The sequence below is a fragment of the Chlamydotis macqueenii genome, chromosome Z (genome assembly GCF_036417535.1).
Source record: "Chlamydotis macqueenii isolate bChlMac1 chromosome Z, bChlMac1.mat, whole genome shotgun sequence".
Lineage (NCBI taxonomy): Eukaryota > Metazoa > Chordata > Aves > Otidiformes > Otididae > Chlamydotis > Chlamydotis macqueenii.
In genome coordinates, this window is record NC_141593.1 from 37,517,977 (window position 1) to 37,542,992 (window position 25,016).

At 36.7% G+C, this 25,016-nt stretch overlaps 2 protein-coding genes across 2 annotated transcripts in view; one reads left to right on the forward strand and one right to left on the reverse strand.

Annotated features, from left to right (window-relative positions):
• The window catches only part of ALDH1A1 (aldehyde dehydrogenase 1 family member A1), a 36,163-nt gene extending 13,798 nt beyond the window's left edge, over positions 1-22,365 (forward strand). Inside the window, exons 4-13 of the mRNA XM_086770131.1 lie at positions 3,295-3,424; positions 4,501-4,562; positions 6,593-6,721; positions 9,861-9,974; positions 11,655-11,757; positions 12,320-12,504; positions 15,654-15,818; positions 17,714-17,871; positions 19,389-19,463; positions 21,742-22,365. Of these exons, the coding sequence (XP_086626257.1) occupies positions 3,295-3,424; positions 4,501-4,562; positions 6,593-6,721; positions 9,861-9,974; positions 11,655-11,757; positions 12,320-12,504; positions 15,654-15,818; positions 17,714-17,871; positions 19,389-19,463; positions 21,742-21,814 (1,194 nt within the window). The 3' untranslated portion in view covers positions 21,815-22,365. The remainder of the gene's footprint in view (positions 1-3,294; positions 3,425-4,500; positions 4,563-6,592; positions 6,722-9,860; positions 9,975-11,654; positions 11,758-12,319; positions 12,505-15,653; positions 15,819-17,713; positions 17,872-19,388; positions 19,464-21,741) is intronic.
• ANXA1 (annexin A1) overlaps positions 1-25,016 on the reverse strand; it is a 419,725-nt gene that overhangs the window by 127,010 nt on the left and 267,699 nt on the right. The gene's annotated exons all lie outside the window — the stretch shown is intronic.

Here is a 25,016-nt window from a genome sequence, read left to right on the forward strand (position 1 = left end):
TGCAAATGGACCTCATTAAATGGGCTTGCACTCTGGTCTTTTAACACCTCAAATCCACAAAGTACTTGAGTATTTGAATAGCTTTAAGATGATACTTAAGCCACTTATAATCGATGCAATTTCAATAGCTGATTCTTAAGGACACACTAACATAGACCTTGTTCTTAGCACTTGTCTAAACCAAGGCCTGAATCAAGGCCTAAACTTAAAACTTGGCTCCGCACTTTCAGATAATACAAGTCAGAATTGCGAGAAATTTTGAATTTTGTGGCTATATATTTTGTATCACTGGTCCTTCATTAACCTCATCTTGCATCTGGCAATGAGTGAAAAAACTTAACTGGAAGCAAAAGCAGCAATCAATTTCTTATTAGTAGGAAGAATATAGAGGGTGAGGAATGATATCTGGTCTTTACCAACTAGTGTGTATTAGTTATTTTACCACTATTAACAGCAGACACCTATGTTGTAGCACCAACACCTACCAATTGTGCACTAAGGCAAGAAAGAACATTTAAAATAGAAACACACCACCAATTTGTTAAAGTGTAGTACACCTTCCTCTTTTGTTAAACCCCACATATGATGCTACCATTAGGATGACCTCTTTGTGATTTCAAACACCTTCCGGAATAAACATTTAGGATGTATAATTGTTTATACTGTCCTGAGGACAAACCCTGGTTTTCTGCCAGCAGCATCAAAAATTTAAGACAGTAGGAGGAGTATCCAACATTCAGGATCATCACTTAGACTGATCTAGTCACAATTTGAGATATTTAGCCATTAGCTCCCAACCACACCATTGATAAGCTCATAAAATTTGTACCTTAAATATATATAAAACCTGCAAAGAACATATTGCCCATTTTATTGTCCTGACAGCTGTAGGACAGGAGGATACTTGCATGTATCCCAAACAGGTTTTTAAAAGAAAAATGAAAATTTAAAGGAGCTGAGGTTACTTCCTTGAACTCCAAAGTCTGCAGCTGTCAAAATTACACTTTTCTTCAATGAAGGTATTTCTTTAAATGACTCTTGTCACCTTGATGGAGACTAATAATCACCTCGTTTCTCAGGAGAAATCTTGGGTGTCTAGAACTTGTATCCTTAACAATACTAGATTTAATTGATTTGAGAGCGACAAAATTTTAAGAGACTTAAATTTTTAGTAGGAAAAGTATATCTCCTTATCAGTTAAATACTACATAAGCTGGCATTTCCTTCTTTATTGTACAGCCTAAGGCATTACACATGCAAAGAGGATGGAGAAATAATCTTTTTTTCCACAAGAAAGCTGAAACATTAAAGTAGTTTTTGTTCCCACTTGCCATTTTCATGTTATGGAAGTATCGCTTTTCTCTTGGGCCCCTCCCAAGTTTCTATTACATTCACTTTGTCTTTATTTCCTACACCTTACTCACATTATTGAATACTTTTCCCTTTTAGACAAGGTGTGTTTGAATTAAGTGCTTTTCAGACTTTATCAAAATAAAGAGAGTTTTTTCTACTCATAGCTTATGCTAACTGTAGACCTAGTACTATAGAATAGTAAATAAGCTTGTAAACACTAGAGGTCAAAACAGACCCCCAAAGCTCATTGCAAAGGCATTTTCCTGTGTTCTTGCATCTAACTAGGATCAAAATTATTCCATTTCAGTGTTTTGTATAATGACTTCTAAGGCACCAGAGGCTCAACAGCCCTAAAGGTAGGCTACTGGAAGAACAAGTCAAAGCAGGGTAGTGAAAGAGCCAGCAAGAATTTTGTTTCTTAGGTTTCATTCTGTTGTGATGTTCAAAGCTATAGAGTTCTTAAGTTTGAGGCCAGGAAAGAGTTTTCTCCCATGTCCAAACAGAATACAGTGCCAGATATATTGCTTGGAAAGGCATGGACATACCTCATTAAATCAGTTCCTTATTGCCGAAAGCCACCAAATATTGCTGGCTTCTCCATTTGTTCTGTTCTCTTCGCAGGTATCATTATCTGCAATGTGTCCAGTTAACTAAAAGTGCAGAATTCCTGGGGGAGTTGTTGGTGAAACATTGTGTTTGCAGGATCAGTTTGTAGACTTAGCCTGAAACTCTAGAGAAACTTGGGCATACAAACCAACAAATTTAGAAAATAAAATAATATTTGTAAGATCTGATTAGATCTTAAAACTATAGTTTGTAGTTTTCCTACTAAGTATCCGAACAGAATTACTCACAAAGCTGGAGGTCCTTAATGTCTCTGTGTTGGAAAATTTGAGAAAAAAAAAATTCTAGCAGTAGCAAGAAAATGTTGGCACTATTTAAGAACTACACATAATCCTTAACTAGATGTCCCAACCATTAGGGGTATTGAAATGGCATTAATCCAAACCACACTCCCTAGATTTGGATGGAAAGCGACCTTATTTAGTCCAGGTGTCTCTGTGGAATTGTTAAAGCATTGTGGGCGGAACAGAGTTGGTCAGCTGAAAAGTTATAGATGTTGAATGAATATTTACTGATTGTTATTCTAAAAGTTTATATCTGCCTGGTTTGGAGATCTGTAGCATGGAGAGTGAGATCTGGCTTTGAATAAGACCAGTTAGTTCACTCAGTTAGTAGTTAGCCATTAGGAGAGAGTATTTTCTGTGTAAATATTTATTTCTCGTAGTGAATTTTTCTCAGTTAAAAGTTCTTGATGGCTCAGATCTTTCCTTTGCACATCAAACACTCAAGGTGTATAGAGGATATTTTATTGCATGCTTTGTGTCTTCTTGCTCATATGAGTAGCTAATCATGTATTTATTAAGCATCTAGAGAGATATTCCTTAATAATTAAGCAGCACAGGATCTTAAGTTAATGTGACAACTATTTCCAGGAAACTACTGCCTACTTTGAGTGTCAATGTGAATTGGCTGAAGGAGGCCACTCATTCTATTTACATCACTTATTCGCACAAACTCCTACCTGATCTTTTCATCTACACTTGTAGAGTATTTAATATAAGCTAGAACAATGTAACTGATTCACATGGGAGAGATATTACTGGTTTTTCAGAACATCTCACTGTTACAAAATGTGCCATGACCATGTTATCTGCATAGCTCACTATGAATAAACCATCATGAAAATTTCCCATTTTTAAATTGCTATCTTGGATTTTTCAAATTCTAAGTATCCTTCAGAGATGAATTAATGTAAACATTTGGACTAAAGCTGAAAATCTCTAAACTGAATAACCAAAAGCTAAATGACAAAGTACAAGTAGCATGAGAACCATTATCAATATTTATTATTAACTTTCTAATTCCTGTTGTCCACAGACAATGGAAGCCATTAATGGTGGGAAACTCTTTTCCACTGCCTACCTGATGGATTTAGGTGCCTGTATCAAAACATTACGCTACTGTGCAGGCTGGGCTGATAAAAACCATGGGCGTACTGTTCCAATGGGTGAGTAGTTTTGAGATAACAAAAGTACAGAACTGAAGCCAATGTGATCTGTAAAAAACTGCCTTTGTCTAAATGTTATGCAACACAAAAAAAAAAAATCTCAAATGGACAATATTTTACACAGTTCTTAATAGAGATTATTTAGTATTTATCATAGCACTCATTTTTAGAATCTAGTGCAGTTATTCACACTTATTTCTCGTTCTACACACCACTAATAAGTACTGTTTATTGACCAAAAGATTTTAGCCTGCATGTCCATCTAAGAAGACTGGTAGGTTACTTTTGCATAGCAACATATAGTTTATGCAATGGTACAGTGATGAAAACCAGGTATTTACTTATTAAAGCTAAGATTAGCACAAACAGTAATGTTTGTTTCAGTTGTTGGATAATGTATTAGGAAGTGTACTAAGAGATAGGAATGAGGAAACATTTATCATTTATTTTGTTGAAATTTCATCCTGTTCTCTCTCCCATTAAGCGGCTCAATGAAAACATGGTTTCTAGCTGCCTTCTCTCAGAAGGACAAAGAAAAGAATGGTAATAAAGAAGGAATTAAGGAAAACCAGAGTGATAAATACTTCCAACTTTTTTGCATCACGTAGATCTCTATGCTAGGCTTAATGGAACACATGTTTATTTGAATCAAAGAGAATTTTATACTTAATGGATTTGATTTAAGCTAAGACCTAATATTAAAAAATGTCTGATATGTACCTAGGATTCCAAGTAGCTTTTAAAAGAGCACTTTCCACAAAAAAAAAAAGGTGATAAAAAAAAAAGAAATAAGGACTGCTCATTGGTGTGCTGTGCATGCCATACTGAGAAGCAGGGTTATCACTGCAAAAAGTAAGTCAGACTGGCAGAATCAGACCTTGGAGCTATGAAGAAAGTAGATATTGAATCCAGATGTACTGTACAGTTGGTTTTTTGCATAGTTAAGATTTTGAAAATATCATTTATAAGTAAAATTGTATCCAGCTAAGTTTGATATCCAACTTTATCTTCTTTCTGATTTAACTGTTTCTCACAAATGCTTGTCTGAATAACTAGTTTATTTCTTCTTCCCCTAGATGGAAACTTTTTTACATTTACAAGACATGAGCCTATTGGTGTGTGTGGCCAAATTATTCCTGTAAGTTGGAGCCATTTATGTAAAACACAAATGTTCTTGTTACAAATGGAAATGCTTTTGAAATTTTGTCTATGAAAGTGCTTTTGTGAAACATTATCAATCAGAAAATTTCAACTCCTGAAAGGCAGAGACTATTCTGAGTACTCATCAGATTCTGCAATGTGGAGCATAGAGTTTTGGATGAGTCAGTCCAGTTCAGCCTTATCTCTCTCCTCCCTGTATGTGAAGGGAAAATAAATCTGAAAAGATTGACTGGTGAATGAGTTTGAAAGACAGAAGTGTGTTTTGTTGGTACTGAAAGAATCTGAAATAAACAAGTAGAAAAGGGTAATCAGGCTAATATTTACAGCCTATAAGCAACAAGCTCTTCAGGACCTGAAATATCTGTTCTGCTCTGTACATCATCCAGACAGCTGCATCTTCATTTATGACTAAGATTAAGTCACCATTTTCATGGTACAAGTAACAACACAACAAATGTGTCCAATAAGCATAGTAATACTGAGGCATATGTTCCCAAGATCATTTCAGACTGTCTAAATTCCCAGTTCTGAAGTCACTTTTTAAAGGGAAGACTCAAAAGGCCTGCCTGAGTCTGAATATGCAAAACACTGAGGAACTCAACTTTTAAACTTATTTGTGAGGTCTACACAGCTTCAGTGAGTTACTGTGAAAATGACTGTATGCACTAGACACTCCTAATCCGCCCACCTCTTTGCACAAGGTAAGTGTGAGCAGCCTGACATGACCTGCTCAACAGATTCTGAAATAGTCAGCTTGTCTATCAGATTTACTCAGACGTGTGAGTCCCACACATGTTCTTGATATCTTTCAGTTGAGCTTGCAGATTTGCTATCTCTTTAGACCAGAACATTGATTTAGGGAACATCGCTGGAATACGTTTGGATCCAGCCTCTAGGAGAGCTTGGAAACCTGCTGGTTTAGATTCTGCTGCAGGTCACGTACAAGATACTTAAAGAGTCAAGATATGCTAAAGAACTAGGAAGACTAAAGGTGGCCGCTTCTAAATCGAGTTGCATCCTGGAAGTACAAGCAGTTAGTACAAACACTAGCTTCCCTTATAAAACACTCAAGGACTTCTGAGTATATATTTGTTTTCTCTACATAGTAATGTGAAGCAACTAAGTTGGAGGGTTTTACATAAACCAAAAGCTTTGAGGACTATGTGAATGCTGTAAAACACTTTTGCTGACTACCTTCCACTCGCACAGTTACACTTTAATGATGAAGATCCAGAAAACCATGTAATCCCTTGCTTTGTGTTATTTGTGCTCCTTTTATTTTTGGGGGTGGGGTGAGGCTGAAATGAAATAAGGTGAGACATAAAGAATAGTTGCATGTATACTCCTCCAAGCCTTTCTGACATCATAAGTAACTGTTAACTGCCTTTTTCCCCACTTTCATAAAGGCAAGGCACGCTGCATCTTTTGTGCTGAGGCTCAGGGGCTCAATGCTTCGAAAACTATAGAAACCAAAACTACAGAAATATTCTCAAAGGGGCAAGCCATTTTTCCTCCAGCCATGTTGTCCTTCATGCTGCTGAATAGGAGGTCCAAAGGAGTCAGCTGCTCTGCAGTCTGGCTGGACCGGCCACAATAGAGATCTGCCAGTGAAACTTCGAGGGAAGAGGGCAGGGGCAGTGTTACATGTTATTACCTTGTCTTCCTTAGAAAACTGAATTGATGATGGACGTGATCATTTAAGATAGCAAAACTCCCAATTTCACCACTAATCCAGCAACTTTCTGTAAGGCTTTGTTAGAGGAGTACACTTATTATCTCTTGAGCTTTTAAATAAATGCTTGGATCCCCCAGACTCACATATACCAAAATCACTGGTCTTAGTATAACATGGCTTGCCAGTTGCTTTTTCAAAATATCTTCATTCTGAAAAGAGTTTAACAAAGAGTTCAGCCACGCAGTTGACAATTTGCACTGTTGTTGTAGAAAAAGCAAAGGCATTTTGGTGATGTATTAGAAATAGGATACACCTTCTCGTCTGTCTTTCAGTGGAACTTCCCATTGCTTATGTTCATCTGGAAGATCGCCCCTGCTCTTTGTTGTGGAAACACAGTGGTAGTCAAACCAGCAGAACAAACTCCACTGACTGCCCTTTACATGGGATCCTTAATTAAAGAGGTAAGTCGTCAACAACAGAGTTTTTTACCCATCTCAGAAACGTAAGAGTACACTGCAGCTGAAATGCCATAGAAGTAATATAAGCCAGGCTGTCTTCTGCAAGTTCTTCTGATTGCATGTCTAGCCTTGTACTATGAAACTTACCTTACTGTAAAACCAGTGAAGCAAATCCAGGGCAAAAGCATGCATATCTTTCAGCCTAGTGAACACACACACACGCAAAAAACCTGCACAATAGCAATTTAGTAAACTCCATTCCTTGGCAAACATATTTGTATTATAAAAGCACAGTACCATTCAAAGTCAAAAGCAAACAAGAGGTCAAGAGCAGATTATTTAAAGTGGGTGGCAATGACTTTATTAGCACAGTTATCCCAGAAAAGGACCCGTTTGTACAGGTAATTATTATTTTTTTTTAACTGAGCAGACTTTTCATCCACCTGCGTTTATTATTAACAGGGAGCTGTAAAATTGAACTGTTGACTGCTGCAAAACTTGTGAACTCCCTTCACACAGAAACTAGGAGAACACACTTTGTGCTCTTGAACACAATGAGTGTGGTAGTTTCACCAGTGTCTCCAAAGTTACGTTGAGTACTCTGCCCAACCCAGCAAACATCCAAAGAAGAACAGTTAAATAGTTTAGTTATCTTGCTTCAAAATAAAATCAACAAATGTAATCAAACATGTTTGAAGAATTGGCACAGATGTCAAAATCACCAGCGCAGTAACCTTGCAGAGCCTTAATGGAAATGACTTGGCACATTTTATTATTCTGCTTCAAAACAATGATTCAGCAGGGCATACTGACTGGTTTTGAGTTAATATTTCACAGAAACTAAATGACTATCAGGAAGGAGCTATGTCCTGCTGTTATTGCATAACATACTAAATGCTATTAGATAATATCGGGGAGGAGGAATTGCTTTAAAAAAAAATCAGAGATACCTTCTTTTTTAATTTTTAACAGTAAGTATCAAAAAGTGTATGTCTCTGAAAAGGTAACATTACAGGGAAGGTAACTCAGTTCTACTCCAAGTGTAATGAAATATCTGTTCTGATGTTCTGATTTCCTGAAAGGAGAGCTCGTAAGTGGGAATGTGATTAGTGTTCCATTTTGTATGCACACTTACAATGGTTACAGATTGGTAATGACTGGTTTAATGCTAGAGCATGTTTAGTAAAAGGCAAGATTATTCTCATTTTACCCACTCATTCAGTGTTCAACTGGATGAGAAACTTAAATATAGAATCACAGAATCATAGAATAATAGAATGTTTTGAGTTGGAAGGGACCTTTAAAGGTCATGTAGTCCAAACCCCCTGCAAGGAGCAGGGACATCTCCAACCAGATCAGGTTGCTCAGAGCCCCGTTGAACACAGCCTTGAATGTTTCCAGGGATGGGGCATCTACCACTTCTCTGGGCAACCTGTTCCACTGTTACATCACCCTCAGTGTAAAAAATTTATCTTTATATCCAGTCTGAATCTACCTTCTTCTAGTTTAAAACCATTACCCCTTGTCCTCTCACAACAGACCCTGCTAAATAGTTCCTCCCCATCTTTCTTGTAAGTCCTTTTTATATACTGATAAGACCCCTTTAGGTACTTATGAGGTATCGGTTTATACCTATAGGTTTAGGTATATAACTGTTAAATGTCTTTGATGTATCATCTGGTAGATACTGTGGAACTTTTAAAAAAGTCAAATATTTATCTTATCAAGTCCTTCAAGATTTATTCATTTAAATCTAGCTGAGTTTTAATTTACACCCAGATTATCCAAATAAAGTTGGAGCCCAAATCTCTGACAGTGATCAAAACCCCAGTGATCACTTCAGTAGCTGCTTTAAATTTATTGTGAAACCATCTGAAGATTTAATTTAACTTTCTACTTCTCAGGTGTCCACATTAAAAAAAAAAAATCGTAATTTTTGGTAATCCTCATATCCTTCTTGATAGTACTCATAAGGCTCCTTTGCCAATATGTAGAGAATAGCTTCTAATACAGATGTGGGAATTAAATTCCCAACATGATACAGTGTGAATAAGCATAAAAAACATTGATAGAATGCATCTGAGCATGAACTTGTAAGGAACAAAAGTTACTCAAACAAAAGTAATTTGTTTCCATAATGCAGGACATGAGGTTTAGGAGCTGTAACTCACAAGCTGAAATTCACCTTTTTCCAAATGAAAATGGGACCTTTGCATGTAGTTACAAGTTCCTGTTTAATGCTAAAAAGAAACACATTTAGATGATAATGCAGGAGATGCATCTTTTTGGTCTTTGAATTTTATGCTTGCTCTGCAAGTGCCTTTGAGATCCCATAGCTGCTTCATAAGCTGACAGGAAGTCCAGCCACACTTCACATATCCATAAGAGTTTGCCTGAAAAACTGTTGGAAGAAAATAATGTATTTCACCTATGAATGGAACATAACTAATACAGAATAGGTGGGAAACAATAGGTTTGATTTTGCCTACAGGAAAAGTCTCTTTAGATAGCAAATTTGCAAGACGCTGGAACTGTGTGTATCTCAGGTAGCCAGCTTTTTCATGCTTGGTAGCTGATCTGCCTCTTTTGTGCTGTAAACTCTCATGTTGCCCACTCTCTACTTTCAACCCACATCCAGAGGAAGAAGTAAAGATATTGAGTCTGAAGTACTATTTCCATCATATTTCATAATAGAATTTCAGTGTAAGTAAGTCAGCAGATCATTAACTAAATTCCATGTCGTGTGAGGCATAGTAAGCAGAAGCCAGCAGGCACACTGGATCATTCAAACATCTTTAATTAAGCGGGCATCAGATTAAACAATCTATTTCTTTAAACATGTGATTGGGGGAGAAAAGGAAAAATAAATTTACTCCTTGACAATTGCACTGAAAAAGAACAAAATAAAATGTTATTTCTTTAAAAAAAAAAAAAAAAAAGGACACAATTCTATAGCCTAAAAGACAGGTGAGGGAAAGAGGGCATAAGTCATGTGAGAATGAACACACCTGGGGCTCTAGGGCTGAGATTATGACTGAGAAAAGGTGGCTGAAGAACCAAAAAGGGAAATAAGACTATATTAAACATATTCTTCTAGTCTTTATCCTTCCCCACATTTACAGGATTCTCTCTTCAAATTCAGGTAGGATTTCCACCTGGAGTTGTGAACATTGTGCCAGGCTTTGGACCCACCGCTGGAGCAGCCATTTCTTACCACATGGATGTAGACAAAGTAGCTTTCACAGGCTCTACAGAGGTACGGTAACGAATGCAAGAAAGTATAAGCAGGAAATGTGCCCCTCTGATTCCCAGTGATGATTTAATGTCTAACTTGTTCTATGTAACTATTTTAACTTTTTTATTTCTTTTGGCTGCTGGTTTGTTAAACAAAGTCTGTTTAATGATTTGTTGGTTATTATTAACTTTAAACATATTTAAACAATGTTTGTATTGCAGGAAAGCCCTTCAAACAAAGGCACTCCATGAGATACAATAGGTTCTAGTATACCAAGGCTATTTTAAGTCTTGTCCTTTAAAAAGAAAACATTTTAATAACTTTTTGTTTTATTCTTATTTTAAGAATAATTATTTTTAAAAATGCAAAAAGTTAAACAGGCTGTGCCCCATTCTCTTTAATTTTAATAACAACAGGATGGTAGGAAGGTACTTCAGAAATCTCATTCATGGTTCTGCACACACTTAGGTGAGGTGATGGCTTTTTGATATTTGAATGATAATGATGATCATCTGGATGGTCTTAGAAGCATATTTTAATATGTATCAGTTTAATAACTGAAAAGAAGGTCAGTGTTAATTTCCCCTAACCTTTGCTTGAAGAACTGTGAATGATATCATCGACAATTTCTCAGTGTAGGCATTACACAACTATATCCTTCACAGAGCACATGATGTTATCTCTCTGTATGCATGCTACATGGAAGAGCTGCCAATTGACCTCTTAACTTATTGGATGCACACTCCAAAGACGACTATCATTACCTCTTGTCAAGGATCAGTACACATTGAGTGCAAGGGCTATGCTTAGTCTTAGAAACCTTTAGCTATAAAGTCATGGGAAAAGAACACAACACAAAAACCCAACATCTGACAAATATCCCACAGATGTTCCCAATGGTCAGTAACAACTACAACTCTTACTGTCCTTCCAAAGGCAGGTGGACTGGAGGGTGTATTCATAGACTGTGGTGATGGTCCATTTCTTCTGACAATGTAATTTAGCAGCACAGAATGAAGGCAGGAAGGCAGGCAGAGGGAAGAAGCTATCTAATGGTTGCTACACACGAGCAGTTACAGACCGAACCCACAAGGGCTAGAAGTATGTTTTCCCTTCACAATTTTTCCAGGACAATTCATATTAAACAATTTCTTTAATTATGCCATCAATGGAAATGAGCAGGATAGGGGTTCAGCCTTGCAGTGCCCATTTCCTCTTCTTTCTTCTAAGGGAGAAACTGGAATCAGGAAGAGATGGCCATGCAGGCAGCATAGATACCTATTTTTTCTCTTATACACTTTGTGTATTAGAGGGCTTTCCAATGTATGAAATAGAGGAATTTCAACCTAATGGGAGTAACTGGCAGAGCAGAAATCAGTGCTTACTTTAAATTACAAATACAAGCAAGTAGAGTGGTGGCAACCAAAAAAGCACCAGACATCTCTAGCAGTTAACATGAGTGTGTCCAGGGGGAAACTTCTAGAAAGCATTCCTGATTCATAGACTGCAGATCACCTGCACCCTAACTCTTCTTTTCTTTTTTTTTTTGGTTTTTTTTTTTTTAATTTATTTTTCATTTCTACGATTGCTGGGATAGTAGACAACTGTGAACTGATTTTCACTTTTGAGGAACTCCGAGAAGTGTTATTGAGGTCATAACAAACATTTTTTTGATGAAGCTGTCCTCTCTCTATGTTTTAGGTTGGCAAACTGATTAAAGAAGCAGCAGGGAAGAGCAATCTCAAGAGAGTTACATTGGAACTTGGAGGAAAAAGTCCTAACGTTATATTTGCAGATGCAGACTGTTAGTAGTATTTTTATTGTATAAACCTACTACTTTTGGAAGTCCCATGTTCTTTTTCTTTTCTTTGACAGTAGATTATTTGTACCTGTTTAATGAAGGAGTAATTTTTAGTGTTTTCTGGTCATGTCATAATTTTAAGTTAAATTGCCACCAAAAATTGATGGCTCCTGAATGGATATGAACCTCTGAGAACCTGTCCACCCTTACTGTAATTAAGAATCATTCTAACGCAACATGAATGCAGAATCAAAAGCAGCTAGATGGATCTTGTATAGATTTATTAATTTCTAGCTGAATTCTCCTCTCGGTATTGCTGACAGGGCAATGTTGAATCTGCATTTCACACAGAACAGCCAGTTTGTCTCAGTTTACTGTGCTACTCTTTGTAAGAGTAGCTTTGGACATAAGTAAATAGATTAATATCTGTGTTTTAAAGGACCATAACAACAACAAAAAAAAAAGTGCTGAAAAGGGAAATGAGATGGAGGGACAAAGGTTCATAAAGAAGTTATGATGTGACCGTTCAGGTTTATGATCTCATGAACTTTGCATTTCTTTGCAGTGGACGCTGCTGTGGAATTTGCACATGTTGGTCTGTTCTACCACCAGGGACAGTGTTGTATAGCAGGATCAAGGATTTTTGTGGAAGAACCTATTTATGATGAGTTTGTTCGTCGGAGCATTGAACGAGCAAAGAAGTACACTCTTGGGAATCCTCTGCTGCCTAGTGTACAGCAAGGCCCTCAAGTAAGTAATGTTACATATTTCCAAGATAATTGTGACATGATATCACAGTTTAATGTACTTCTAAACCTATTGTTGCATTAGTTTCAAGGCTAAGTACAGTTGTCTAGTGGTTAGTCTAGAGGACCAGGAGGAAGAAACTGGAGTGATGGTTCTTTGTGCCACTATCATACGCCTAAGGGTGGAGATTCTTTCTCTTTTCTAGTTCCTTTTATTGTGGAATGGGAACTATTAAATAGAACTGAAATGCTTTGAGAAATCTCCAGTGCAACAGCTGTAAAAGTACAAGTGTAATCGATCACCCATGTCAGAGATTGCTAACATTATATTCAAATAGTGCCACTGTAAGTGAGTAGCTTGAGGAAATAAAATTTTATTATTTTTTTTCCTTTTCCAAAATGCTAGTGTTTCATTACCTTGCTCTCAATTTTTGAATATTATATAATTAAAGTGCATCATTTTGCTCTTATTCCTGCTTATGTTAAAAGGCTATGCCAACAGCTTCCCCACTAAATGAATGTTAAAATACAACATTAAAAAGTATAACTATCACAATGCTGTGGATTTAGTGGATCACATTAGAGTATTTTTAAATTAGTTTTCATCTAAAATTTTATTCACGTATTAGCTTGTACTACAGGTTATATACTTTCTTGGCAGAGCTATTATGCACATATTTAAGCGTCACAGAATAAAGGAACTGTATTAGAGACAAAGCGAAAGCTGAAGAGAAAGCAACTCCCACACATTTGATAATGTAACCTGTTCTTCATTGGTTGTCACAGTCATTTTATATAATCAAAACCACCAAGAAAATTGGAAAGCTCCATCCCAAGCCACACAAGCTTTGGAGAATTTAAAAATACGAAGGATGCAATTTTGATATCCTGCAATGTGTCTGACTAACAAGCTAATATGTTCAGCTGAATAAATTTAAATGCCAGAGGATGGGAAGATTGAAACAAGTAAATTCCAGGTGTCTGGTGAACAGCTAATACAAAACTGACAGGAATCCGCTCTCATGTTATTGTGGCTTTACTGAGTTTGAAATTCATGCTGAAAGTTTATGTGAGAGATGAATGTAAACTTCTACTTAAAAAGATACGCATGTGAAAAAAAAAAAGCATTCCTGAAAACATTAAGAACATGAAGACCCTTTTCTTCTCCAATCTCATCATTTGCCTTTCTTGGCCTCTTTTTCTTCTTAGTAAGCTTTAGCAGAAATCTTAACTTTTAACAGATTAGCAAAGTTTCCCCTTTTAGAACCGGTATGATCCCCTTTACTGGAAAATTGTAACCAGGTGAGTTAGGTGCATTTCTTCTGTGGTAATTATGTTAAATATCTCTTTGTCGTCAAATTCCCTGTTGTGCTTTGACTAACTTTTTCTAGAAACAAAAAATGATAGCCTGTACCAAACATATTCTCTGTGCTCACTTGTCATAGAACCTCCTTGAAAGCCGTATTTGCCCTTCAGTTCACTGGCCCTGTGGGGCAGCAACTGCCTCAAGCAGCAAGTTTGGGTAACGCTTTTGGCACAGTGGAACCAAAGAAGAGCTAAAGGCCCTACTGGAATTCAAAAGATCATGTATATGCTAATTCACACATTATTAAGAAAAATAATGAAGATGATAATAACAAAGGGACGACAGACAGCAACTTGAGCTGTATCATCTAAAACTCATCTTCTCTTCAAGATGTTTATGAAAAAGAGACATTTGGCCACCAGGGTAGCAGAAATTTTACGACTTCAGCATGCAGGAAGGCAACTGTTTGAAAGCAAAATGACAAAGGGAGTGTAGTAAACCAAAAATCACCACCTTATAAATTCACATCCTTATAAATAAGCATATATAAATAGCTTTTCTTGCAGATGTAGCTAAATAGCTGTTTAGTCTAATACACATCCAGAATTCCCCAGAATCTTTGAAAATAGTGTTGTGTTCTATGACTGTCCTAAAACTTGTTATTTAAACTGAAATGTGAACTTTTTATTGCACAAATAACAGAGTAAGATACACACCCGCTCTGCTGACTGATGAGTATGATCACAGAGAAGAAGCTTCTGTGCAAGAGTACCCCCTAGAAGCAATCTCAGTATCTTCATGAGCCAGTACTTGAAGGGTTGAACTCTGAAAGAGTGAAGGAAAGAATAATGAAAAATTGAATAGATTTTTAAAAAGTCAGGGGTTTAGAGGCCTCTACCATTGAGGCCTCAACTTTGCCATTGAGGTTTTCTTGACATCAATGTTAACTTGTCCGTAATTCCCCTTCAGGCCTGAAGTAGTGCTTGGTTGATTTGGAGAGGGGAGGAGAAGAAATGATGTGTGATCTGTTTCTAGTCCTCATTTACACTATTTCTTTTTATCCACTTTGTCACTGAAAACTGGAAGGGGTTACAGAAATATAAGCCGGTGTGGTACCGCCACTATGAACTCCTTTTCCAGCCAAAGACCACGCATTTTGCTATACTATAGAGCCAAACTGCAATATGCTTGGCATATATTGAATTTTTTGGTAGGCTTGGACTAGTGAAGGGGCAGACTGGCTTCATACCATAAGCTGTCTGTCATCTATGTTTCTCAAACCACAAATATAAGTGTGTTTATTCCATTCTAATAAATTAGAATGAACTGAAAATAGTATCGAATGTCAGTTATATTTTATTGTTGCTTTTTAGCTTCCTTTAATAGTTTAGGAAAATGGTATGACCAATCTACCAGACCTAGTGAAGTACAAAAGAGTTGCTGGCTAGATCCAGCCCTTTGTTATTTTTTTGCAGAATCAAACTCAGCAATTTTCGGTTTGATGAACCATTTGTAGTTGGCAAGGCTACTGGGAGAAGTATAAAACACATTAATTTTATAGATTTTTTTCTTTTTTTTTTTTTTTTTTTGCTAAATAAAAACACAATATAAGTCCCTCTAAGACTAATTCTCCTAGGTCAAAATTTCTGATTACTGGTCTATTTGACAAAAGCCTGCAAAGTTTTGAGAAGTTAGTGACAAGAATATTTGCAGAGCTCTCCAGCTGTACCTCTTCAACACATGCAATTGAACGAAGCTCGGATATTCTTACATTTTAGTTAATGGTCTAGAAGAACAATTGTTATCAATCTGTGCTGTTCTCATTCCTGTAATATCTTTTCATTTAGATTGATAAGGAGCAGTTTAAAAAAATCCTGGAGCTAATTGAAAGTGGGAAAAAGGAAGGAGCCAAACTGGAATGTGGAGGAGGTCCGTGGGGAGACAAAGGTTACTTCATCCAGCCCACAGTTTTTTCTAATGTTACAGATGATATGCGCATTGCCAAAGAGGAGGTAAATAAATTCTTAGCATTCTGTACTCTCACTGGAGATTGTTTGTTTAAATATCTGTACAAAATATCCATTTAGAAGGTCAAGTAGCTACATAAAAATGCTCTCAGTAAATCTATCATTCCATCCTGGTGATGTTTAAAATGTTTTTCTTGGTTTCTGATGCCCATTTCACCAACTTAGTGGAGGTGAAGGAGAGGAGTATGAGGCTGGCTTGCCAACAAAGGCTTCAGCTTAAGATGGAAGTATATAACAAATGGTGACGTTTGGATTGTTTACATCACCCTGGACAGCCTATGTCTTATATCAGAGTTACAGTAACCTGTAACAGAGAAGCAAACCTTGAACACACATCTTGTGAACTCTTGCACTGCCTATGAAGCCACTTAAGTTTGGACACAATATGCACCAAGCAGCTGGTTTGCAATAATAAAAAAATAGCTCATTGTGCTTCCACGATCATTTTGTTGGTGGCAATTACAGCAAAGCAGAGTTTTGTCTCTGCAGAGTTCTTTAAATTAGATCAGTCTGCAGATGTGTCTGCACAGCGTTGAAGGAGCTTTTGCTGACCCGACTAAGGTGACAGTGCCAGTGGTCATCTGCAAAGGACGGGAGAGAGTTAGGAGTGCCGAGCTGCTATGCCATTGAGAAAAACAGCTCTGTAGACAGAGCCTCAATGTCCAATCACAACTTCTTCTCTGTGTTTTTTTTGCATTCATCTTGAATAGTAACTGCTGCAATTGTGCTGCAATTGGTGTCCATTATACTTCATACTAGAAAGGTCCCTCAGAATTGTCACAAATCTAGGTGTTGCTTTCTATAAGCAGCGATACTGCTGATACAGCCTGTTGAACATACCTAGTACGCTCAGCAAGAGTCGACAAGCTGAGTTAAAATTAACACCAGAGCATTTAGGGTTAATTGTGACAGGGAGAGAGCTGTATGAGAAATAATTTGGATTGTTTCTGCTGGCCTGGGAGGCAGGTAGGAAACTGCACAGAGGTATATTTTTCCACAGATCTATTAGTTTCCTTTGGGTCAGCAGTACAAGAACTGCTTTTCTCACACTATTTTGAGTGTGTTGAATAATGAAATCCCAGAGAGCCAATGCAATTTAAAGAATATCCGGGTTCTGAAACTCACAACTTGAACAGTGGAGGAACATTCAGTGGTTTTCTGATCTGTGTAAATCAATCCCTGCAACTCTAGTTAGAAACTAGCACTAAAGAGTTTCCAGGAAAATCAAGTGGAAAGCTCATGATCTACAAGAAGAGAAGTAACTAGATGTAGTAAAACCCTCCTGCCCTATGCAGCCTTGGCACTGTATGGTGGGCATGGGCACCTCTGGCTGAGAACATAGAGTGACGATAGTGGGAAAGCCGAGCCTGAAGGACTCCTGTCTCGCATAACACCCATATGGAAAGCAGTTGCTTCACTCAAATTACATGCCCAGTTGTGCAGCTACATGTGAAGATAAAAGTCAAATAGAAAGTTTAGGGAAAGGAAAAGTTAAATGTCTTTCTCAACTCTAAAACTGGAGCTTACCAAGAAAATACCAGTTCATTGGTAAACAATGTAAATATGTAACATATTGTGACTCAATGCTAACTGCCTTTTTGGTGGATGCCTTTTTATCTTTATTTATTTGTTTTAATAATTTATAATTTTATTTATTATTGCTCATTTTACAATAGGCTATCTTGATTCTCCATATTACAAAAATCTCATCTTTATGTGAATTTGTAATCTTTTCTAGAATGCTGTTTTGAGATATACACTCTTGACTGAATGAATTCAGGAATAAGGCCATCTGACAGAAACAGGTTTAAAAATCATAAATTATTTACAATAGTAATCTATACTAGTCCACTTCATAAGTTTACATGTGTCTGAAACAGATATTTGGACCTGTTCAACAAATCATGAAGTTTAAAACTATAGATGAGGTTATCAAGAGAGCAAATAATACTACCTATGGCTTAGCAGCAGCAGTTTTTACCAAAGACTTGGATAAAGCGCTGACACTTGCAGCTGCTCTTCAGGCTGGAACGGTATGGTAAGTAACGGCTTTTTAAATTCTTCCTTCAGAGCTGCACGTGCCAATGGCATTAATTGTAAGACATTTTAACACTTCTTTGGATGGTATACTTTTCTGTTTCAATTCCTTGTCATCTTTAGAGAGGTAGACTAATGTCATCCTCCTATGTCTCTCTTCCTCTCACCTTTCCATTTAATGTGCTATTAAATAAATACTTCTTGTAAGTCTTCACAAAATTGTCCTGTAAGTTTAGTCTGAAAAAGGAAATTGACTTGCTAAAAAGGAAAGGAGACAAAAGGAAACAGAGTGAGAGCAACACTTTCCATTCAAGATCTAAGGATAGCCCAATACATACTTAATTTCCAGGAATCATTTTCTGTACTGTGTAAAGAAATTAATTATCTGAAGTTTTGTGGCCATTAGCCTGGGCAGAACATCCACCTGTGATGGAAAAGATTGATAAAATGTGGTCCAAAAAAGGAAGGAAACACAAATGGGGAAGAACTGGTGCAAGAACAAGGACAACTATTTCCAGATGTGGAACAGAAAGAGGCAACCTACATGGAGCTGGAAAGGCAAAGGCTGAGAAATGCAAGAGTGATATCTTGGAGGAACAGCAGGCTGACTGTAATGACTATCAAAGAGAGACCTGCATTTCCCTACACGTATCTCAACGCATCAGAAGGAGAACAACCAATTTTATTTAAACACAAAATCTGTGTTAAATTTATAATTTATCTGAAAGAACTTCAACCAGCACAAATTCCTGCACAGATTCTGTGACCTAAAAATATACATTTTCTAAAAATAAGTTAAGAGTTTTGATTTAGAAGTTGGCATTCTTTAAATGGAATAAAGTATTTTAAAGTTGTGGAATGTTTAGTTTTTACTCTTACGTGATTGCTGCTCTATCTAGTAATTCTTAACCATGAGCAGAACCTCTTTTGTTGAAACCAGTAGACTGGCAGTCGGAGAACTTTTAAGAGAGAGTATCTGATTTGACAATGTAGCAAGAAAAAAAAGAGCTTCTCAGCTAGGGAGCGGGATGCACATTCATATTATAAATTCCCCTGTGAAGTTCCTTTTTTTACTCATTGTATTTTTGTTTTCAGTCACAATACAGAACATGGTTTAACATTGAGTAGAACCAACCAAAACTTTCTAAATATATACTGAAGCGATTCTGAATTTACCTATTGGAAGCGTACCTGCACTTAACTGTGCCTTGTCTTTGGTTTGAGAGCCTATGAACTAGTTAGAAAGGAATTTCATCATAACTATCAGAGAAAGATATGACTATCACTCTCCTGGAAGACTCTTGAAGAGTGTTAGAACCCTGCTTATAAGTGTAGTTTCTGGTAATGCTTTTCTTTTCTCTGAATCTTGAACTACATGTATTTTTGCAAATATATTACTCAGATAATAGTTTGTGAATATCACCATAGGTTTTTTACAGCTGACAGAAAAACATTGATTTTTCAGAAGTGAAGAAAAGTTGCCTCATACTGCTAAAAGTAATTTTTCTGTTCTTTCAGGATTAATTGTTACAGTGCAGTGTCTGCGCAGTGTCCTTTCGGAGGATTTAAGATGTCAGGAAATGGTCGAGAAATGTAAGTAAATACTGTTAAAAATGTAGATTCACAGGCAATGCAAAATGAAATTTCAAAACCCAACTTCAAGCATTCATAACTAGGATCTCTAGTCTGAGATTTTGTCAAATTAGCCTATATAGTCCTTAGAGGCTTCAACTTGTCAAAGAATCAATCAAAGAATTCCTCTATTAAACAAATAAGAAAATTACTTAGATACACACTTTTTCAAAATGGCCATTTTTAGTAACTTGCTATCTACTGATACACAAAACTGATAATTGTGTTTATGGTTTACAGTTTTTGCATATATATAGAAAGTGCCATATGCATGAAGTTATATATCTGTGTAGTTAAAGGTTAGATTTTTGAAAACACATGACATCTCAAAATCCTTGATTTCAACAAGAGTTTTCAGTTTAAAAGTCTTAACAACAATGTTTTTACCATACATTTCAGCTTGGCCAAACGTTATGACAAAAATAGTCCTCCATAATCTTTGGACCTTTGGTCTTTTCCCAAACCAGAAGTGGAGGAGTGTACAGAAATTTTAAGCTAATCAAATTCTTTCAAACTTCTAAGGTTTAGCCCAGTTTCAGTTGAGTCATGTCTTGTCTTACATGTGTTCATACTGATCTTCAGATTAGCAAGAGAATCATGTAATGTGTTACATCATGAAACATTTGATATCATACATGTTCATTACATTATGTAGAACTACATCTTCTGGGTTTTTTGGAACATAAATCACAAGGAGTCCCTTGTTAAAAATGCCATATGTCTGGGAACAACACGTTATTTTTAAAGCAATGAATAAAAATCAAATTATTTTCCCTTTTGTTAAGCCAAATGCATAGTACTTTTAATGTATAATGGAAGTAATTAAAATATATGTGCAGGAGAAGTGCTTCAGAGCTTCTTTTTATCTTTTTTTTCATATTTTTTTACAAAGTAAAGACTGGAGTTTTCATGCTTGCTCGTCACTGGACTCAATCTGCTGCCGTTGGCAAAGCTCCCACTGACTTCAAAGAAAACAGAGTTCTGCCAATGCTGAGAGCTTTAGAAAATGTCAAAATTGAAAAAAAAAAAAAAAAACCCAATAATTTAGGCCCTTACTATCAAGGACTCTTTTGCATTTAGTGAGTGCCAAAAATTGGCAGATTATCAACTCTGAATTACGGTGTTTTGCAGAAGTCTTTTGGGGCTTTATTTGCTGCGAGTAATAGGAAAGCAATAGTAGGCTATCATAAAGATTAAGATTCTCTATAACTGTGCGTTTTGAAGGAGTTAAGCTTTTCTACAAAGGAAGTTTTTTCTACTGCTTTTTTTCCTTCCTACTAAAAGGCAAGGAAGCAATTAGCACCGGATAGATGTCTGCCATAGAAAAAAGTTTTGTAAACATGTAGCCATCAGTTTTAGGAGAGGATGAAATATGTGTGAAACAATCACACTGAAATAATTAGGAAGTCGGTGTGTTAAGCCATTGACTTCTTTGAATCCCAGGGTGAAATTATCTGTGTAATTCTTGGAATGATAATGCCATTATGAATTAAAATACTGAACGTCACATACTAATAGAATGTATCTTCAAAAAATGAAGAGGATCCATAAACGTTTTCACATGGCACGAGAGTCCTGAGCACTGATTTCTGGTTTGCATACACGCGTATCTAGTAAGATGGCAGTCAGAACTGGATAACATTATACCATAGCAAGCATTTGTTCTATAAAACAATGTTATGTCTAAATAGTTTGAGTCAGATGTCAGATATCAAACATCTAGGCACACAAGCAAGCTTCATCTCATCACGTAAAACATCAAGATGGAATCACGCTAAAAACATGCCAGTAAGATTTTCACTGTCTTGGAGATTTCATAGTAGATTAATTTTGTCCCTCATTTACTTGAGATGAAGCTTCTATTCCTTGACTCTGGAGAAAGCTCTTGACATCTGAGGAAGGTCTTTGCAAATAAATTGTTGAGCATACTTGTGAAGACCTAACATGTGCCTGATTTACTGCACAGAAACTCAGTTTAGAAACGCACTAAATTGATTAAATGCTCTTCTTTTACATGGAAATGAAATTATTCTCTCTCTTAATTTTCTCAGGAGACAGTTGCTGTAGCTTTTGAAAAGACTTCCAGTAACAGTCTAGCCACACAGATGTCTTCAAAATATGTCCAGTAGACTTGTTATACATCTGGCCCATTGCACAGCGCCACCAAAAATCCTATCCAGGACGTAACTCATATAAAAAGCATTAGCATTAATATTGCTCTTCATTCTCTTTTATCTAGGGGAGAATATGGCCTTCATGAATACACAGAAGTTAAGACAGTCACAATCAAAATCCCACAGAAGAACTCTTAATGCTGCTTGAGGTGCAGAGTTTAGCATCTTCAAATGCATCTGAAATGGCTATCTGAATTCTGATAAGTTTTATGTCCTAAATCATTCATTAACTTTTTTGCTTTCTGATTGTAAAAGAGGTACTTGCTTACATTAACAATATAATGAATAATGTAGAAAACTTTAATGTAACTAACTGAGAAAAGGAAACTTTAATGTCTGGTACATAGCTAACTTTGAAATTCATGTTAAGAGAAAGCTATTTTTGATTTTCAGTGGCAAGTCTCTGTAGTGCTATGAAAATGTTCCTTTTTCAGTATATCCTACAGGTACATTTTGAATTTACATGCTCTTCTAAGTGTTAGATAACAAGCTCTCTTTGCATTTTCTTTTCTTTGTGGCCTTAATAAAAGCACTTACGGGTAATTAGCAGATAGATACTTTTCTGTGTCTTTGAAAAATAATAGACGACTTCTAGATACACTTCTTAGACTGCGGAATTTTTTCATCATACTACACAAATGTAACCTGGATAATATTAAACAATAATAAAATCCACCTTCAAAACCTTTCGTCAGACTTTTCTATTAAACTGGTTTACCCCTAGGCACTATATAGCACATATTTTACATCCTTAAAGAGGCACTGTTGTCTCAATGGTGTTTTTAGATCATTAGAAGTACACTAGATTTGCTATATGGAGACTAAAGTCCCTAATTCTTTGACAGTATTATAAATGAAAATATATGAATACCCAGAACACTGGGCAATTTGCAAAGAGCCAGCACTTGGCTTTGTACTGGTAAACCCATAAAAAAAAGTCTTAACAAATAAGAAATACTGAAGGGAGATAAGAGAAGAGGAGGTGAGGGAAGGCAATTGCCTTTGTGATTTGCATCTGCTCCATTTTCCCTGTACTCATATGTCTGCATGTATCTTGCATGTTTTCTTTTCTCCTCTTTCCTCCTCTAGTCCCTTGTTTCCCTTCATCGTTTTTCCTCAGCCTCTCTTTTTCATATAGTTGCTTATTCTCACAAAGGCCCACTGCAGACATATGTGTCCCAGCAGATCATAACCTCTAAGGTCTCCTGGTCGGTGCAGCTTCAGTGTTTCACAGTTCTCTGCCGGTGCTGCTATCACCGGCCTCTGACGACTGCTTACCATCAGCAGCCACCAGATAAACTCTGGGACAGTGGTCTGCAGACACCAGCTACAGCAATTACACAGCCTGCTGCTGACAGGGTAATGTTTCCTCTAGACTGAATCCAGAGCCACAATTCATCTCTTGTTAGAGAGAGTCAGCCGTACATACAAGTTCTGCCCATTAGTATGAACATAGCACATCACAAATTTTTAAGCATCAAGTATGGGGAATTTGCACAGTATTGATAGGGAAGAGGTTTTGTTCATTTGGATAGGCTTGTCAATTTATTTTTTTTTTAATAAGATGCTTAAAACAAAACCCAGATCAGGCCTTCATCTTGTGACTCTTCTCTGGATGCTTTTTTTTTTTGTGAAGTTGAGAACAGGACATAAGACTTGTGGCACAGGTGTATCCCTTCATGGGACTCTACTCATTATCTGTTCTTGAAGAATATCTATTCCAAATCCCATACATTTGCCTGCTGAAATAATTTCAATAGCCATAGCTGTCAACAAACCCAATCCTGATCCCATATCAAGAAACAAATAACAAAATAATCAAAGAAGTAAAAGAAGGAAAAATGAATCAAAAGTAAAAATATACTGTGGCAATAATTAGCAGATATTTTTCAGTAGAGGAAACTGTACAGAAGAAAGCATAGAAATCAAAATAAATGCCAGATAATGGGAAAAGAAAAAAAATTCCTAAAGAGATAAGTTGCACGGGAAAAAAAAGAATGACAAAACACTCAGAAAGAATTTAAAAGTGGTAACGAACATAGTATTAGAGAAAACCTGGATACAATGGAAGATTAAATATTTTAAAAGAAGTATGTAGAGGAGGTATGTGTCTTCAGAAAACTCTACTGTCCAAATTCTGTATTTGCTGAAGTCAACTGTAGAAGTCTCAAAGGGAGATAAATAAGCCAAATGACAGCAAGTCTACATTTGCATTTTGTTTGGCTCAGGAGTGCACTTCTGAAATTATAGGCCTGAAAATCTCCACTTACCTTTTCTGGTTCAGATGGAAGAGTGATACAGGGGAGTGAAACCAGCTGCCTTTTTGATGACACTAAGCCGGAAGACACACACTTGGCCTGTGTCTGGTATGATCCAACCACTAAATAACCATTTAGCTCTTAGAAGCAGACTAGGACTAGTCTGAAGCAACTCTTCTCTGAATGTGTGCTATAGGGGCAGCTGGTTCTCATCTCCTCATAGTGTTCTTTGGCAGCAAGGGACTGCAATCCAGTCCTACCAGGCTATGCTGCCTGCAACTGCAAGCGCAAGCAAAGCATGACTTTGAAATATAAGCCAAGAAAAGGGAAAACTCAACATAAATAAAGGTGTATAGGAGAAGGGTCAACTGAACCCTTACACGCGTATATGTATTCTACTTCACAATGTCTAAAATATTTTAACACTTTTCTCAGCAATATTGCAAATTTATTTTATTTCTTGTTTGACAGTCTTTCTCTTGTTTGCAGGTAAAAGAAAGCTGGCGACGGTCTTTTCTGTTGATTCAAATGTTTGGATGTCACCAAAATGTAGCATCTAGTAGTTCCTTTAAGTTCTCATTTTTCCAAAAGCCTTGACTCAGAGAGGTGTTTCCATGTGTGTATTACATGTGAGGTATAAAGATAAAAGAGCAAAAGATGGCAAAGCCTGTCACTCAACCAAGGTGAAACACTCAAGCTTTTGTCAGAGTCAAGTATAGTTTTGGGTTAATCTAATGGAACACCAACGCTATTCCCAAGAGATGCCAATGTAAAGAGATACACCTTTTGGCATCAAGTAGGTTTAAGGAATTCAATATATGTGTGTTTGGTTAAAGCATTTGAGATGTGTTTGACGGAGGCAATCAAGGGCTCAATAGATTGCACAGTCCAGTTTACCTTAGAAGAGCACATCAGTTCACAGTGCATAGCAAAAGTGCCCAACCTAGAAGAATTTCACAATATGCTCCCATTTATTCCTCAACCACCCAGTTACTAACTCAGAGCCAAGGTCAGGAGTGGATTTTTCTCCACAATGCACACACTATTACCTCTGTGAGTACAAGAAGAGTCCTTTCACAATT